This window comes from Berghia stephanieae, chromosome 3, assembly GCF_034508935.2.
Source record: "Berghia stephanieae isolate SIO BIC M18660-M18661 chromosome 3, UCSD_Bste_1.3, whole genome shotgun sequence".
Classification (NCBI taxonomy): Eukaryota; Metazoa; Mollusca; class Gastropoda; order Nudibranchia; family Aeolidiidae; genus Berghia; species Berghia stephanieae.
In genome coordinates, this window is record NC_088362.1 from 63,478,311 (window position 1) to 63,495,910 (window position 17,600).

Sequence of the window (17,600 nt, forward strand, 5' to 3'; positions counted from 1 at the left end):
GCCGCTATCGTGGCACCCAGGGAGTGAATGCCATGCAAACTTCATACCTAAACGTCGCTGTCAGTCGGCCAGGCAGGCAGTTAAAAAGTTGGGCAGGCAGGGCAGGGACTTTGATTTCATTGAACTTCATTTTTCATTCAACACTGGGCGTTAAGCCTATCTACCTGTTTGTGTCAAAGTTTTCCCGTTCACTTTCTACCTTTGTGATGTCGATGTGGTGTACATAATAATAAGCTTCTCGCCTTTTTACCAACTGATTCAATTGAAGGCTGGTTTTCCAAAACTCGTTAAGTCGGTTTTTCTACTTTTTGAGATTTTCCATTCATTAGATAGATACATTGAAATGTAAATTTTATTTTTTAAAGCATCAATTGACACAAGAATTTCCCTAGATTTGTTAGAATTTTAAAGTTTAAATGCGATAAAATAATAGACCGAATGATAAATTTTCGGGGAAATAATCCTCAATATCTCAAAATGGGGAGAAAGGGAGTTAAGGCGTTTTGGAAAACCACTCTTCAATTACTTTCTTTTCTATTTTTCTTTCTATTTAAGCTATTGAGACGTTTTCAATTACGGGATTTCGTGCCTCTCAATGTGTCGAGTAAATTATCCTTCGTTCTTTTTTTATATTTTATCTATATATATATTTCAAGTGACGGTTAGATATTGTATCCTTCTTACTTTATGATTATGTTCGTTATTAAAAAATGATACTGTAGGGAAAATGATTCATACACTGCCGAACTGTGGAAAAACCCATATTTAAAAATTTGGCCAGAAAACTCGTCCTTCAAATATCGACCGATTTAACTGACCCTCATCTTGGCAAAAACTCTCAAACCTGGGACTTCCGCTGAAGTCCCAGGTTTGAGAGTTTTTGCCAAGATGAGGACCATTTAAATCGATCGATATTTGAAGGACGAGTTTTCTGGCCAAATTTTTTAATATGGGTTTTTCCAGAGCACGGCAGAGTAAGTAGGCTACTTGCAAGATGCTTTTTTCTCAAACTGGTATTTCCTAGGAGAACGTCAAGTTATATTTTTCTTTAAAAAATTAATTTGGGGGGGGGGGGGGGGGGGGGGGGGGGGGGATTTTATGTGGATTTCACTGTTCTATAAATTGATTATTGTTGAGCTCTGATATCCAAACGTAATAATGGGCCTGTTTTAACATTATTGAAATGGGCAATATTTTTTGGGCGTGGGTTTGAGAGTATTTCCATTCCATTACAACAATGGGCCCATAACAACTTGGGTTATGAGGCCTGTAAATAAGTCGCTACACGTCGGTTAAATTATTTTGTAGCCTATATCGCAGATTTTGATTACACGGATAATAATGTGTTGCTTACTCGTTTTCACGTCGGACCGTTGTGTGGCACAGCATGTCCTTTAATACTGAGATCGTGATCTTAAAAAAATTTTTTAAAAGAATAACAGACATATGTGGCCCCTCGTCTAAAAACGGTATTAAGTCGTGATGGACCAAATGTCAAATTATAGTTAAACTGGTCAAAAATATGAAACGTTGGTATTTAGCACAGTAAAATATGATATTCTTTCTCCTCTACAAAGCATATAAACTCAACTTAAGTCTGATATTTCTAGCTACACATTCCATTTTCAGCATCTTAATCATCCCAATATATTACTGTTTTGAGACAAGGGGTCACATATTATGTGAACTTTCAAATTAAGAAACTAGGGAGCAGGTACCGGTGAGAGATAAAGATCTTAACAAGTGTGTATGAAAGGTGCCAGACAAAGCAAGAAAGAAAAATACAAGAAAAAAAAAAAAACCATCCCAAAAAATCAGTCTACCTCGACTGGGGTCGAACCTCAGACCTTCTGATTACCGGCCAGACGTGCTGTCATACTCTATCCTTATGTATTTTTTTGGTCTTTCTGGTTGGTTGGTTCCTGATTGTTGGCGGTTAGTGAATAAATAGCTGGTGTCCACCAGACTGCCTGACTGTATCATAATAATCTATAGCCTATAATTTTGGACGTTTTCCTTTCGTGGGTTGGCGATAAAGCTGCAATCAAAGAAGTTCTTTAGAAATAATTAACCAGTTAACTGCTGTACTCTGGAAAAACACGTAATTTAAAAATTTGGCCAGAAAACTCGTCCTTCAAATATTGATCGATTTAAATGACCCTCATACTGGCAAACAAATAAAAATCTCTCAAACCTGGGACTTCGCGATGTTTTGATTAAAGTTCCAGGTTTGAGAGCTTTTATCAAGATGAGGGTCATTTAAATCGATCGATATACTTTGAAGGACGAATTTTCTGGCCAAATTTTTAAATACCGTGTTTTGGCAGAGTGTGGCCGTTAATTAACTAGTTAAATACGCCACTGGCGCCCGTCTATATTTTTCTTTTCTTATTCTTTCTTTTCATTGACTGAATTGAGTCAAGTCAGTGGGTTCATGATTGTCCCTAGATTACCGTTTTTATCACATTTCAGTCATGTCATGGCCTGACTTCTAGTCTATGTTATAATTGTTTTGGAAGAATGGAGTTCACTTTTGTGCCTCTGGTAGATTCAGGGATTTTGCTTTTGGATAATAATTGGTTTAAGTTTAAGTGTTTGCGATGCAAGTTATTTATTAGGAATTTTAGAAAGGGTATACTTACCAACGCGTGTTTATTTGCAGGTCTGATAACCCACATATTTATGGACTCACTGTTGTTATTCAGGCCTGTCTACTTGAAAATCTAAAAAAATCGTAAATTTTAGGAGATAAAAATTGTATTAGTTAACTTTTTTAAAAATCAACAATTTGCCCTCACAAGGCTTAAATAACATTTCAAAATCCTAAATTAATATGAAGTCTGGCATCAACTTTCACTTCCAATGAATTTTAATGACTTTGAGATGCTCATGGAGTTCTGACATTGGAGCAAGAATTTCGTAATTCTACGAATGTTTCGTAGTTGTTGGCAGGCCTGGTAATAAATGGAAATAGGCTACTCTCAATCAAAGCAAAATATTGTCCATTACAACAATGTTTAAATTAAGGCCATTATTGCGTTCAGTAATCAGACCTGTTAATATTTGCACCAAGGTTCTTACTGCGATAAAAAGGAGCGGAAGGAAAAGGCAGGCTGAACCTTTTAGCGGTATTAAAATTCAATCGATGTTGTTTTTTTTTTTGTGTGTGTTGTTGTTGGATGAATGACGTCATCAATATCCGATAATTTTGATTGCGGGTGGTTTATATGTGTTTGTAGTTGGGGGTTGGGGTGAGTGGCGTTTTTGTTTGGTGGTTACTGTTGATAGGTGGTGGTGGGGGGAAATAACCAAAAATGAGTTGTGATAAGGCATGAGGGGATATCCGAGTAACGCGAGAGAGGGCCATGGGTAGATCGATATTGGTAATTTGAATGGAGTACCGAGTAGTAATCGATTAGGTGCCCTGAGTTGCATTTGTGGAAAGTGCGAAATAGGCGATGGTGATAGATAAATCATACTACGTATCCTTAAACACAAATTATACATCCGTTTAAAAAGAAAATGAAACAGGACCGTCATCTTCTTCCTTCAGTAATCTACTAAAATGTGACGTCGTGGTAAATGAATCTTTGAGTTTTCTATGATAAGTTTTGGTGATACTAAGTTACGAAGCTGCTAGAAGCTGTGGACTGTAAAAAGTAATAAACAAAAAAAAAGTATAACAGCTTTAAAAAAGAACAAAATACCCAACACGGAACGTTTCGGACTCAAAATCCTTCTTCCGCCAACCAAAACAAAAAAAAAAAAAACAAAAACAACAAAACAACACAAAAACAATAAAGACATAAATACATTACTAAATCTCAGGTTGACAATAGAGAAAACACTCGCTATTGTCTTCTCTGTCACTTCTCTGTCGTCAATATGGAATTTAGTAATGTATTTATGTCTTTATTGTATTTTGTTGTTGGCTGAAGAAGGGTTTTGAGCACGAAACTTTCTGTGTTGGGTATTTTTTTTTTTTGAAGCTGTTATATTCCATTTTTTGTTTATGATAAGTTTTGCTACTCCAGTAGTTGTGGTATACAATGGAGACTTTGAAAACGAGAATGATAAGAAAACGAACAATGACGTTTTTGCAATTGTTATGGCAACAAAATTCCGAGCTGCTGTCCCACCAGTTCATGGAAGATGGAGTCGGACTTGCTCTCAACCGGAAGTTCCTGGATGAGTGGCTCCATCCTAACCGAAGACTGTCACGGGTGAGTCGTATTGTAATGTATGTGTTGCCAACTGCGTCATAACTGTGTTGTCCATGTCTGGTGACTTGAATGGATAGTAAATGGTGTGAGTCTATGTTTACAACAGTAGTTTTTCAGAGTCCCATGGAATCGATGTTTATCCTGGTTTCTATAGCGTGAAATGGACAATAGCAAGTGCTCGCTACCCTTAGGACAGGACGCTAGTTTGTTGCAAAGTACTATCCACCGGATCAAATAGACCCAGCTCCCCAATGTGGACTGGGTGGACGGTAGGTCAGAAAAAGATCTCGACATCACCGAGATTGTTTGTTTATTTATTTATTTAAATATTTGTTTGTTTATGCAAGGATCGTCAATGATTCCTGCAATGGACTCACAAGAGAACACACGAGACAGGATGCGCGTTTGAGATCGACTTCCGGTCTAGCGATTATGGAATCTGAAGCTAATGATGAGGAATTTTTTACATGCGCATTACAAAACATTGAAAACATTAACAATCTCTCTCTCTCTCTCTCTCTCTCTCTCTCTCTCTCTCTCTCTCTCTCTCTCTCTGTATCTATCTCCCCCCTCTTTCTCTTTTTTTTTGGACTATATTTGTGTCACTTTTGTTGCCATGGAGAGAAAATATGTAAATTTTATTTTGTATGAACAGAAGGGAGCCGAGTCTCTCTCTCTCTCTCTCTCTCTCTCTCTCTCTCTCTCTCTCTCTCTATCTATCTATCTATCTATCTATCTATCTCTTTGTCTCTCTCGCTTTCTCTCTCTCTCTCTCTCTCTCTCTCTGTGTAAGGGTGTGGGCTAACTTTTTACTCCATGACTGTAAAGCATATTATATTCCCTGTTTGTTCCCCTCTTACAGCAGCCGCACCAGTTATTGTTTGTTTCATTTCTTCGTTTCTTCTTTTTTAAACGTTGGAAAAAGAAAAGGAACAACTCTGTTTGCTCTAAGGGTGTTTTGGGTCTTTCATCTCGGTTGACTCCCCTGGTTGACTTTCAGCTTTAGGTGGATAAAAAAATGTATTCTTAACGCTACACCAGGAGACTTGAAATGGACTATAAGAATTTGAAATGAAGGACGGCACAGGAAATGGAGAAAGAGTTGTGTGTGTGTGTGTGTGTGTGTGTGTTTGTGTGTAGGGGGGGGGGGGTAGATGGACATCCACGTACCAACACACACACACACACACACACTTATACACACAGTCTCTCTTTCTCTCCCCCCCCCCCTCTCTCTCTCTCTCTCTCCTCTCTCTCTCTCTCTCTCTTATATAATATATTATATATATATATATATATATATATATCTCAAACACATGTTTGGCTTTAAGTTGTACTTCAAGTATCGAGTCCACCCTGACATGATAACGTTTTGACACGATGGGTCACACATGAGAACATTCCTAGCGTTAAGTTTAATACAAGAGTGATTTAGACCAAAGTTATCATGGAGAAAAACAACAAAACCCCACTATCAGCAGGGTCGTCACGACGGATGGTCTGATGGCGTTTCCTGGGGAGAAAGGGATGATGCAACGTACAGCATGACGACTGAAACGCCTCATGACGCCAAATTGTCAGAGCGACGTGGAGCCTACTCATTGATGTTATGTCTGATATGGGCCCATTTTTTCTCATGGAAATACTCTCAAATTGTTTTGCATTGCAGCAGTCATATACCAGGCCCATAATTTTTGTGTTCGGATGTCAGACTAGAGAATAGATGTACTTTGTGCCAAGAGCATGAGATGGACTAAAGTACAAATTGGGCATGATATGAATGTCTGGGTTTGAGTCCTGATCCGAGCCGTTCCAATACTGGAGAAAGTTGGATTGTTTTTGTTTTTTTGAATTTTTTAATCTCAAAAAGATATTTTTTTGGAGGTAATTATTTCACCTGAATATTGTACATTCTCACACTTGCCTCTGACTAATTCTATAATGGCTACTTCTACTGTCGATGAAATGTTGCGAACCTTCTAAAGTACATACCACTTGCAGTCTTAACAATCTCCGCCACAGCTGATAGCCAATTCTCATTCAGGCAAGTATAGCCGAGTCTTGAGTAGAAAGCTTAAAAAGGCACATATTATTCCGGACGTACTTTCTGGTCTTGAGTTTGCTATCGCTGTCACCCATCCATTCATTGACCAATTCTCAATATCAATCGAGTTAATAGCCCTACTCTGGGAAAAAACAAACAACTATGTTAAAAATGTGGCCAGAAAACTCTATTTCAAATATCGATCCATTTAAATGACCCCCCATCTGGGCGAAAAAACGTTAAAACCTAGGCCCTCGCGAGGTCTTCAATTAAGTCCCAGGTTTGAGAGTTTTTGCCAGGATGAGGGTCGTTTATAAATCGATCGATGTTTGAAGGACGAGTTTTTTGGCCAAAATTTTAAATTCTTGCCTTTCCAAAGTACGTGAAAAGTGTTAGGGTTCATTTTAACCAAATTAGATAATTTTTTTCAAGTCTCTCTCAATGAGTGAGACCAATCAATACACATCTTGTAACGTGTACACCAGGTAAAGGAAAGACATAGATCCAATTTGTGACACGTGTGAAAATAACAGGCTCGTAAAGGTAACCGACATGGGAGGGTGTGATCGAGTCTTTGTTCAACCTTGTTGCTCCCTGGTTTCTTTTTATTGCTCTTCCCCCCTGTCGTGAATATTGACCGTTTGTCTTGTTCATCGACAACCACTGCTCTGTCGTGCTCTGGAAAAACCCATATTTAAAAATTTGGCTAGAAAACTCGTCCTTCAAATATCAATCGATTTAAATGACTGGGACTTTAAGGAAAACTTTGCGAAGTCTCAGGTTTGAGAGTTTTTGAAAAGATGAAGGTCATTTAAATCGATCGATATTTGAAGGACGGGTTTTCTGGCCAAATTTTAAATATGTGTTTTTCCAGAGTACGGTAGTGAACGAACATTTTCTCTGAAGTCTAACTTGCGTTTTTTAAAGTGTTTTTCTTTCTTTTTCTTTTTTCTTTCTTTTTATTATTTAAAAGTACAAGTCCGTTCAGCCGGAATTGGAGCTTAAGTTTTTGGTGAGCGTTGACATAGAAATATAAATGTGTTTATCAATTTGACTTCCATAGTGGCTTAAAATATCACCAACCTAATGTTCAACAATGGTAACTTGTTTTACACATTAAAATTTGTATGAAATTATATTTCTGCTTCTCTTGCGAATCACCGATATGATGAATGTTTGCATTTTAATTTTTGCACAACAAAAAGTCAGTTTTCTATTAAGGACCTTTTCTATGAATGGCAAGTTAGACTAGTCAGCTGTCTAATCTTTCGAGTAGAGTAGGGCCAACGATACCAGAGTTGTTAATCTTAAGTGGTCTATACTATTAATTGATTTCTCTCAACCTTCGACAAAGTCCACATCAAAGAGCTTTAACTAAAAACTTGAGCTGCAATTTGCGGGGAAAAAAAGAAGCAAAAAAAAAAAAAACCAGCTTTTATAAATGGGACTACAAATGATATCGACAAGCTTGCTTCAGGGTACAGTCTTGGACTCACTGCTTTTCCTCTATTTTATGAAATTGACGTTGATGAAAATCTCTGTAGTTTTCACTTGCTGGTTCTCTCCTCTTTGAGCAAGAGTAGAAATCGCCAATGTCATCACAGATGAACGTAATCATTATGTGATTTATTTTTACAGCCTATGTTTATCTGCCGATTCAATGGCGTCAGATGATGCTACGCTAAAGGGTTGGTCATTTTCAAGCCCTGTTGTGGCTTGTCAATGATATTATGAAAAAAGAACCCCAACAAACCTAACAACAACTAACAGTGAGGAGGTGACTTCAAACCTCGTTTAGTCACACCCAGAAAGAAAATGATTGAACACACTCAAACAATCTATTGGATACCTTAGAATCATCGGGGAACATTGGAAGTTTCTAAACACTCGGGGTTTTATTCTTATAGTCAAATAAGACAAGTATCTCCCATTAGATAAATGCCTTCCCGACCCCCCCCCCCCCCCCCCGAATAAAACAAAAACAAAAACAAAAAGAACAAAAAACAAAAACAAAACAACAAAAAACAAAAACAAAACAACAACAAAAAACAGAAACAAAACAAAAAATACAACCAAAAAAAATAAACAACACACAAAAAAAAAACACAAACAAAACAAAACTAAACAAACTAAATAAAAAGACCAAAAAAAGCAAAAACAACAAAAAACAAACAAACAACAACAATTAAACAAAAACCACCCCCCCCCCCCCAATAATAAAAATAAATAAATAAATAAATAAATAAAAGAACAAAACAAACAAATAACAAACAAAAATTGCAGTTTTCTCTGCGTGATGAAAAAGCGACTTAGCAGGTTTTGGCAGTGGACTCCTGATAATTGTAGCTGTACCTACTTGTCATGAAGTCGTGATGTGTTCAAGAATCCCCATGAATTGACACCAACTGTCAACAACACATCCCTTTTCTCATTTTGGCCTAGATAATTTTACTTCATACGTCATCTATGACATATCGTTTTAAAGCGGTATTTTATTTTGTGCCTCAGTAGGCACCTGTGATAAAAAAGTGATTTTAACGTGAAAAATTAACAGAAATGTGTAGCTTGATGTTTTTTTTTTTTTTTTTGTTTTTTTTTTTCTTCCCCTTCTCCAATTTTAGAATCTACATACGGACAAAGCTCACACACTTTACCAAGATTTCATATTTACTTGACAATAAATTCAATTTTTTAAATCAAGCTCCCCCCCCCCCCCCCAACATAATATCGTTTTGAGGCGACTGGTCACACCGATAGACTTAAATGACTCCCCCCCCCCCACACACACGTTCCTAACTTGTCCGAAAGACTTAAACCTGAGGTGTCATGACGGCCGACCACAGCCCATTTCACACCCAATGCACGCATGCTCGACCAGCCATACTTACACAGACATGCCAACTTGAAAATACAAAAAAATAATCGTATTTTTTAGAAGATAAAACTTGTAGTCGTCATCGTCAACATTACAGAACGTTCCAAAATCCTTATAATTATGCATTCTGGCATCTACTTTTATTTTCAATAAGTTTTAATGGCTCAGAATTGTTCAAGGAGTTCTGAAATTGGGAGCCAAAATTTCGTAATTCTACGAATTTTTCATAGTACTAGGCAAGTCAGCTTATGATTTGCTTGACGACGGACGAGGTGTGAGTGCGTGATGTTTACATGGTATTTGCTAGGCTCTGCTAGGTCCACAATGCTGTCGAGTTATTCTCTATACTGGTTAGTAAGTCACGCACTAAATTAAATGTGTTGCCGTGTTCAGCAGTTGTGTAATATTCTAGCCTACATAATATTATAATAATATATCCCCTATTACTAAAGAATAATACATGACCAGAAATAATATATCCTCTTTGGTATTATCTGAACGTAGTATTGCACCAAAGAGGGACCAAACACCCCCCCCCCCCCAACAAACCCCCACCAAAAAAAAAAAAAACAAAAAAAAAAAACAAAAAACAAAACAAAAACAAAACAACCCAGCAACAACAAAAGAACTAAATACAAAAACAAAACATAACAGACAAAAGAAAAAAAGGAAAGAAAACAACATTAGCCTAGCCTATCCAGGAGGCATCTACACACATTACAGACACAATGAATCATCACCAGTTTTAACGATCTATCTATCCAGTCCAATCTTTCAACCCCTGTTCCTATTTGGTGTCACAGAGGGCCCTTTATTTATTTACGCTCCCCCCCCCCCCCTCTCTCTCTCTCTCTCACTCTCTCTCTCTCTCTCTCTCTCTCTCTCTCCCCCATCTATTTATCCCTATCTACATTTCTCTCTCCTCTCTCTCTCTCTCTCTCTCTCTCTCTCTCTCTCTCCCCTCTCTCTCTCTCTCTCTCTCTCTCTCTCTCTCTCTCTCTCTCTCTACTGTTTTTTTTTTTTTTGCTCTCCTCGAAACTCTGTGATGTGCAGACACATTTGTCTCAAACTGTTATCATCGCCTCAGTCAGCCATCTCTATCCCTTTCACCTCCATCACTTTGTACCATATCAATACAACACATACACCAACCCCGCCCCCCCCCCCCCCCCACCCACACACACACAAATAGCCAACAAAAGAACTGAAACAATTTCAGTCAGCAGCTTCAATAACATAACAAAATCAGTAACAACAACAACAACAACAACAACAACAACAACAACAAGCCCTAGGTTTTGACAGCTTTTGCTAAGATGAGGGTCATTTTAACTCAATCCATATTCGAAGGACGACTATTCTGGCCCTAATTTTAAACATGTACCTACGTGCTATTTCGAGCACGGCAGAGTAGATAGCTACACTATGGCCTCTCCACTTTCTAATCAGGGTTGCCAGATTATTTTTCAACAAAATGCCAGTGGAAGACTCAAAAAATGCCAAAACACTCCAAAAAATGCCAAAGTCTGTTGCCTCCCATCCCCACTAAGAAAACTACTCACTTTTGATAGACAATTTACTATCATATCCTGGTGGCTTGCGTGTTTTCTTTTCTTTTTTTTTTTTTTTTTTTTTTTTTGAATTATACTTAATTTCCTGTTGGGGTAATTTTTTACCTACTGACTACTAAGTGGAGTGCTAAACCACTACACCACGGTTGAGAAAAGGTGTCATTTGAAGTATAATATACAAGAAAAGAAAATGCCAAATGAAAATGCCAAATGCCAAATGATTTTTCTAATGCCAAACGGTTTTCAAAAATGCCAGATTTTTGGAATCTGGCATTTAAAATGCCAAACTGGCAACCCTGTTTCTAATATTACACATAATTTCACTATCCAGTATAATAGAATCAAATTGGTGTGTCCTAAACAGTATGTCGTCCCATTACTCTCTCACTCACCTCTGTGGGTGTTTGTCTCTCTCTCTCTCTCTCTCTCTCTCTCTCTCTCTCTCCTCTCAATCTCTATCTATCTATCTATCTATCTATCTATCTATCTATCTGACTATCTCTCTCTCTCTCTCTCTCTCTCTCTCTCTCTCTCTGTTACATTACAGAGGTGTAGTAATAGTAACAGTAATAGCAGTAGCAGCCATAGGACAAGCAGCAGTAGCAGCAATCATCTCTTCCAAATCTCATCCACCCATTGTCTCCATAACCTTTTCAGCTTGTCACATTCATCCCTTTCACCATTCACCCCCACCCCTATGACCAAACCCACCAACCAGCACATAGACAAGACTAACAACTCAGTTAACTGAAAAAAAAACCACACATTTGGCCAGGAAATTCGTCCTTCCAATATCGATCGACTCAGTTAGGCAAAATCTTTCAAACCTGGGACTTTAAGGAAGACTTTGCAATAACCCAGGTTTGGGAGTTTTTTTCAGGATGAGGGTCATCTAAATCGGTCAATATTTGAAGGACGAGTTTTCTGACCAAATTTTTGAATATGAGTCGTTGCCCCCCCCCCCCCCCCCCCCCCCCCCCTCGATTAATAGCGAGACTATCTCTATAATCTAACAAGGCATCACTTAGCCTACAACGTTGTCTGTCACTACTGACGTTTTCTCCTATTATGGCGATAGGTGGGCTAGTTAGTGGTTGCTCATTTGGATGGTTTACAGTTACAAAAGTACTGGACGATACGTAATCCCAAGGATTTTGATCCGTTGATTTAGTACCAGCGGCTCCCAATGTTTACTCTGGTAGCCTAATTTAGTACCTATTGCGTAGGGTAATTATTTTTTTTTAGAGGAGACAACAACAGAAAGTACGTTTTCTTGACAATACAATACAAAAGCAAAGCTGCCAACCACAGTAGTTTAGCCGTATTCATACGAATATGATGCATCTTTTTTCCTTATTGAAATGTTACTTTATCGATCAACGATATGCTGGTTCATTATTACATAAAGACACGTTTTCAGACTATGGGAATGGGTTTTAGGCGTTGTAATCTATCTATCTATCTATCTATCTATCTATCTATCTATCTATCTATCTATCTATCTATCTATCTATCTATCTATCTATCTATCTATCTATCTATCTATCTATCTATCTACCTACCTATCTATCTATCTATCTATCTATCTATCTATCTATCTATCTATCTATCTATCTATCTATCTATCATTCTATTTATCTATCTGTCTGTCTGTCTGTCTGTCTATCTATCTTTCAGTCAGTCTGACTGTCCATCTTTCTATCTATCCGTTTTTCTGTTTGTTTGTCTACCTATCTACCTGTAGATATGTATGTCTGTCTATCTGTCTGCATGTTTTTCTATCTGTTTATTCCACACCAACATGCATACACACCCAAACACACACACACACACACACACAAACTTTTCTCATCACTGTCTTTCGGAATCTTTCTGTATATACGTGTTTTTTCATCACTCTCTAGTTCTCTTCCCCTCCCCCCCCCCCCCTCTCTCTCTCTCTCTCTGTCTCTCTCTCTCTCTCTCTCTCTGTCTGTCTGTCTCTCTCTCTCTCTCTCCCTCTTATTGTCACCCCCAAACCATCTCTCTTATTGTTTGGGAAACAATAAACGGCCAACCCTATTGAGGGCAGGCTCCGTGGGAATGAACTAAAAATTGGTATTGGATGTGTTGCTGGAGTGCCCTGTGTTGCTATCACGATCCTTAACCAGGGTTGCCAGATTTATTTTGCTAAAATAAAAAAAAAAAGCCAAAAAAGTTGCAGAAAAAAATATATGCCAAATTGCCTGAAAATGCCAAAATTTTCAAAACACCACTTTTTCTTGTTAAAATACAGACAAAAGTGGAAACAACTTTCTACACTCTCATCTCGCAGTCATGAGAATAAAGACAAATTAAAAAAAAAAAACAAAAAAAAATTGGGGGGGGGGGGGGGGGGGGGGGGGGGATATTATGGCATAAAATAAAAACAAACCAAATTGGCAATCCTGTCCTCACACATACACATACACATACACATGATACACATGATACACATAATACACATACACATACACATGATACACATAATACACATACACATACACATGATACACATGATACACATAATACACATACACATACACACGATACACATAATACACATACACATGATACACATACACATACACATACACACGATACACATCATACACACACACACACATCCCCTCCCAACGCCCCGTCCTCTTTACTCTCCGCGTCCTTTTCACCTTTGCCATTCAATATGTCATCGTCATCGTTAGCTTCATTGCTTGTTGTCTGATTTGGGGCGGGGTGGGGGGGGGGGGGGAGAGAGAGAGAGAGAGAGAGAGAGAGAGAGAGAGAGAGAGAGAGAGAGAGAGAGAGAGAGAGAGAGAGAGAGAGAGAGAGAGAGAGAGTACTTTGATAAATAAATAGACAAAACATTTCAAGTATAATTATGGTCAACTTCTACAATATTGTTTCGAGCATTCGCTCTCACCAGGAAAAAAAATAAATAGCCAGCTAGATAGATAGATAGATAGACAGACAGAAAGCTATATAGCTATAAGTTATAGGATGATAAGTATGATATATAGATCAATAGATAAGTAGGTAAGTTAAACATTTTGTCAAAACCTGAGGTTTTATATAGTGCAATATCTTCTAAACGTGCTCAAAGCGCCTTCCAAGGAGTCCCAAGCCAACAGGAACAATTTACACGTAGGACGAAGTGATGCTAAGCTGCTAGAAGCTCTGCTCTGGACTGAATAAAATAATGAACAAAAAATGAATATTTTATATTAACTTTGAAAGAGAGCAAAACATCAAACAGTGTGCCCCGTATTTAGTTCTTCTTCCAAGCTGTTTATTCTATATGATTCTTTCATTTCTTTGGGAGGCCTTCCGAAAGCTCCTACATCCCCAATATTCTTGTTTTGGGAGGGGGGAGACTTTCCCCCCCCCCCCTCCCAAACCCCATACTAGAACATTATAAAAAAAACAAAAACAAGAATACTGGGGATGTAGGAGCTCTCGGAAGGCCTCCCATTTCTTTATATTTATTAAACGAGTTATTTTTATCGTGCCAAATAACACTACGAGCTTACCATACCAAATGATATGGTATTAGTATTTCTATTCACCATAATTTGTATCTTTCTCCTCGAAGACAATTTGACCGGAACAATAAAAACGTTGGATTTGTATTCATTCGCACCAAAAGATTATTTTTAATTACATATCAGCTGTCTTTTAAAAATGTCTTATAAAATGTTTATTCAACGCATTCAAAGCATTATTCAACAAGTACGTATTTACTAAGAAATGAGAGAGTTTTCCAATGGGAGGGGTGGAAAAATATTCAATTTTTGTTCATTACTTTTCACGTTTATGACGAGACATAACGATTGTATAATTTATATTTTATTTTTTGATTTGAAAAAAAAAAATGGTTTTCGAAAAATAAGCAAGCAAAAAAACAAAACAAACGCCCCCCCCCCCATCCCCAATAAAAAAAACAAACACAAAAACACCCCCCCCCCCGCCCCCAAACCCCAGTAAAACAAAAAACAATACAAAACACGAAACAAACAACAAAAGTAAAAACAAATCAAATAACAACAACAACAAAATAAGACAAACAACCCCCCCCCCCCCACAAATCAGACAAACAAACAAACTCAATGGTTAATTTATATTTTGCAATGTATATTATGTATTTCTTCATTTCAATTTTTCTTTTCCTCCACCAGATTCACGGCCGTGTCAGTGGTGAATATCGAGTTTGAGCGTCTGGATATGAACCAATGTCCCTTGGGTGACGGCAACCTCAAACCCAACATCTTTGCTGGCACCCACCGATGCAGAGATACCACTATGGTAAGTGTGCCTCCTCCGATGTTTAACGTGAAAATATGAAAAAGGTGTGGATGAAATGGTACCAGACATAGCAGAAAGAAAAAAAAAAAGAATAATCATCCCCCTAAAATAAAATCAGCCTGCCTCAACTAGGGACGAACCTCAGATCTCCTGATTTAAAAACAACAAAAAACAAACTTGAGCTTTTATATAGCGCAATATCCACTAAATTTGCTCAAAGCACTTTACAAAGGGTCCCTGACCAACAGCAACACTTAACAGGTAGAAAAACATGACACCTGTTAGGCAATGTCACATTTTTTCCCAACAGAGGCAATGATGTTAACGACCAGGTACTCGTTTTACACTTGAGTACGGTGAGAGAATGTGAATAAAGTACCTTTTCCAAGGACTCAACTATGCGCCGAGCAAGGCTCAATCGGACTCAGGACCTTCAGATCCGAAAGCAAGTGTCATATCACAAGACCACATCGCCGGAAAAAAAAGAAAGAACCTGCATCAATTGGGGATCGAACCTCAGATCTCCTGATTATTCAAGATAAAAATTTGAAGATATCAGGAGGTCTGAGGTTCGACTCCACAGTCTAGGCAGGCTGGTGTCTTTGAGATGTTTTTTTTTTTGGTTTATTTTTTAGTCCTACTTGTATTTTTCTTTCTGTTTGTTTTCCACTGTTTTATACTCACCTTTGTCAGATGTTTGTTTTTCACCAGCTCTGCTATTTGCGATTTCTTTTCTTTTCATCGACCAAGAAACTGAGCCCATATTGCGACCAAGAAACTTAGCTTTTAAAAAAGTTGAAATTGGTGAATGCATGAAAATGAGAGTGGCCCGTGATTTAGAACACACAACTCTTAGGCTAGGAAGCTTTTTTCTCAAAAATCACAAAGGACTGGATGGAACGCTTTGCCAGATGAAATAGTATTGGGACTAACAAACGAACAGTTGAAAAAGAAAAGAAAATAGACAGAAGTGAACTACAATATTAAAGAGAAATCCAAATTTTCATTGGTAATTCACAAAACACCTTTTCCTAGCCTTATCTCAAAACTTCTTCCAGTGATATGTGAGGCCGCATGGTACAGTAGTTTGGTCTTTGCGTCGTACCCGAAAGGTACTGAGTTCAACCACCACTCTGGCTGTGTGGCATTGAGCAAGTTACCTCACCCTACTTCAATTTGTGGCGCTGCACTGCGGCTAACACCTGGGTTATTCCAGTCTTTTTTTGGAATGGACCTGAAAGACAAATTTCCCCATTGGGGATGCAGAAAGGGAATTTTATTATATTATTTATTTATATATTTTACTTTATTCTTGTATGTGGATCATTTCCCTAGATCACCTAAGGTATTGTATTGATGTGACATTAAATGTACCTTATGAATGTATCGATTCATTTGTTTATCTATTTCCATCATCAGTGCGAGCCCCTGAGCGGCTATGGATTCCGTCGTGGGGGTTACCAATGTGTGTGTAACCCTGGTTACTACTATCCCTGGTGGCATGACGGCCCATTCCTGGGCAGGGAGATTGAAGAGGCAACCAAAGAAGAATGGGAGGTTGGATTCGACTGCCTCAGTGTCGAGGGTGAGTGAAAAAAGAACAACAAAAGAAGCTTGAGCTTTTGTATAGTGCAATATCCACTAAACATTCTCAAAGCGCTTTACAAAGGGTCCCTGACTATTAGCAACATGTAACATGTAGAACAAGACCTGATGCCCGTTAGGCGTAATTACAATTTTTCCAACAGAGACAACGCTGTTAATGGCCAGGTACTCATTTTACAACTAGAAAAGGCTCTTTACTCACATTCTCTCACAGTACTCAGTTGTCTCTGTCGCAAAAAAATTATAATATTGCCTAACAGATGTCATGTCTTGTTCTACATGTTACTTATTGCTGTTGGTCAGGGATCCTTTTTTAAAACGTTTTGAGCACGTTTTGGGGATATTGTGCTATTAAAAAAAAAAAAAAAAAGCCCAAAGCTCAAATCTGTGCACGTTTTACCCAAAATTGACATAAGGCTTTTGTTTATTTTGTCCCCACCCCCTGTATACTTCAAATTGCCAGAAAGTCCAACCTGATCATGTAGACTTCAAATAAATTGTTGTTGTCATTGTTGTTGTAGTTGTCGTCGTTGTTATTGTATAAATTCTTGAACTAGCACTCAAACTTGAACCTTATTTCCCAATGCTATTCTCTCCCGATTCCAGATCGACGAGCTATTCCTAACATTATCCCGAAGGTGGTTCGTGCCAAGAGATCTGTGTCTGTGCTGGACCCCTACGAGCAGTTCTTGAATGAGATCGGAGCCTCCACCCAAAGTGCTCGTGTCACAGGTCGGGCCAGGAGATCCATAATCTCTAGGATGACCAAATTCACCGAAGAGCTGAGAGAGAAGAGAGCTGCAGAGGAAGCCAGTCCCAAGTTGAGCAGGAAGAAGAGATTAGTGGCTAAAAAACCTGTGAGTTTGATTCACCATCATCGTTTGTCATCATCGTTGTCATCATCATCATCATCATCATCATCATCATCATTCATCATTATCGTCGTCGTCGTCATCATCATC

At 38.2% G+C, this 17,600-nt stretch overlaps 1 protein-coding gene across 1 annotated transcript in view; it reads left to right on the forward strand.

The window, feature by feature from the left end:
• The window catches only part of LOC144968180 (uncharacterized), a 47,371-nt gene that overhangs the window by 17,786 nt on the left and 11,985 nt on the right, over positions 1-17,600 (forward strand). Inside the window, exons 4-6 of the mRNA XM_078906271.1 lie at positions 14,907-15,033; positions 16,453-16,618; positions 17,245-17,495. Of these exons, the coding sequence (XP_078762397.1) occupies positions 14,907-15,033; positions 16,453-16,618; positions 17,245-17,495 (544 nt within the window). The remainder of the gene's footprint in view (positions 1-14,906; positions 15,034-16,452; positions 16,619-17,244; positions 17,496-17,600) is intronic.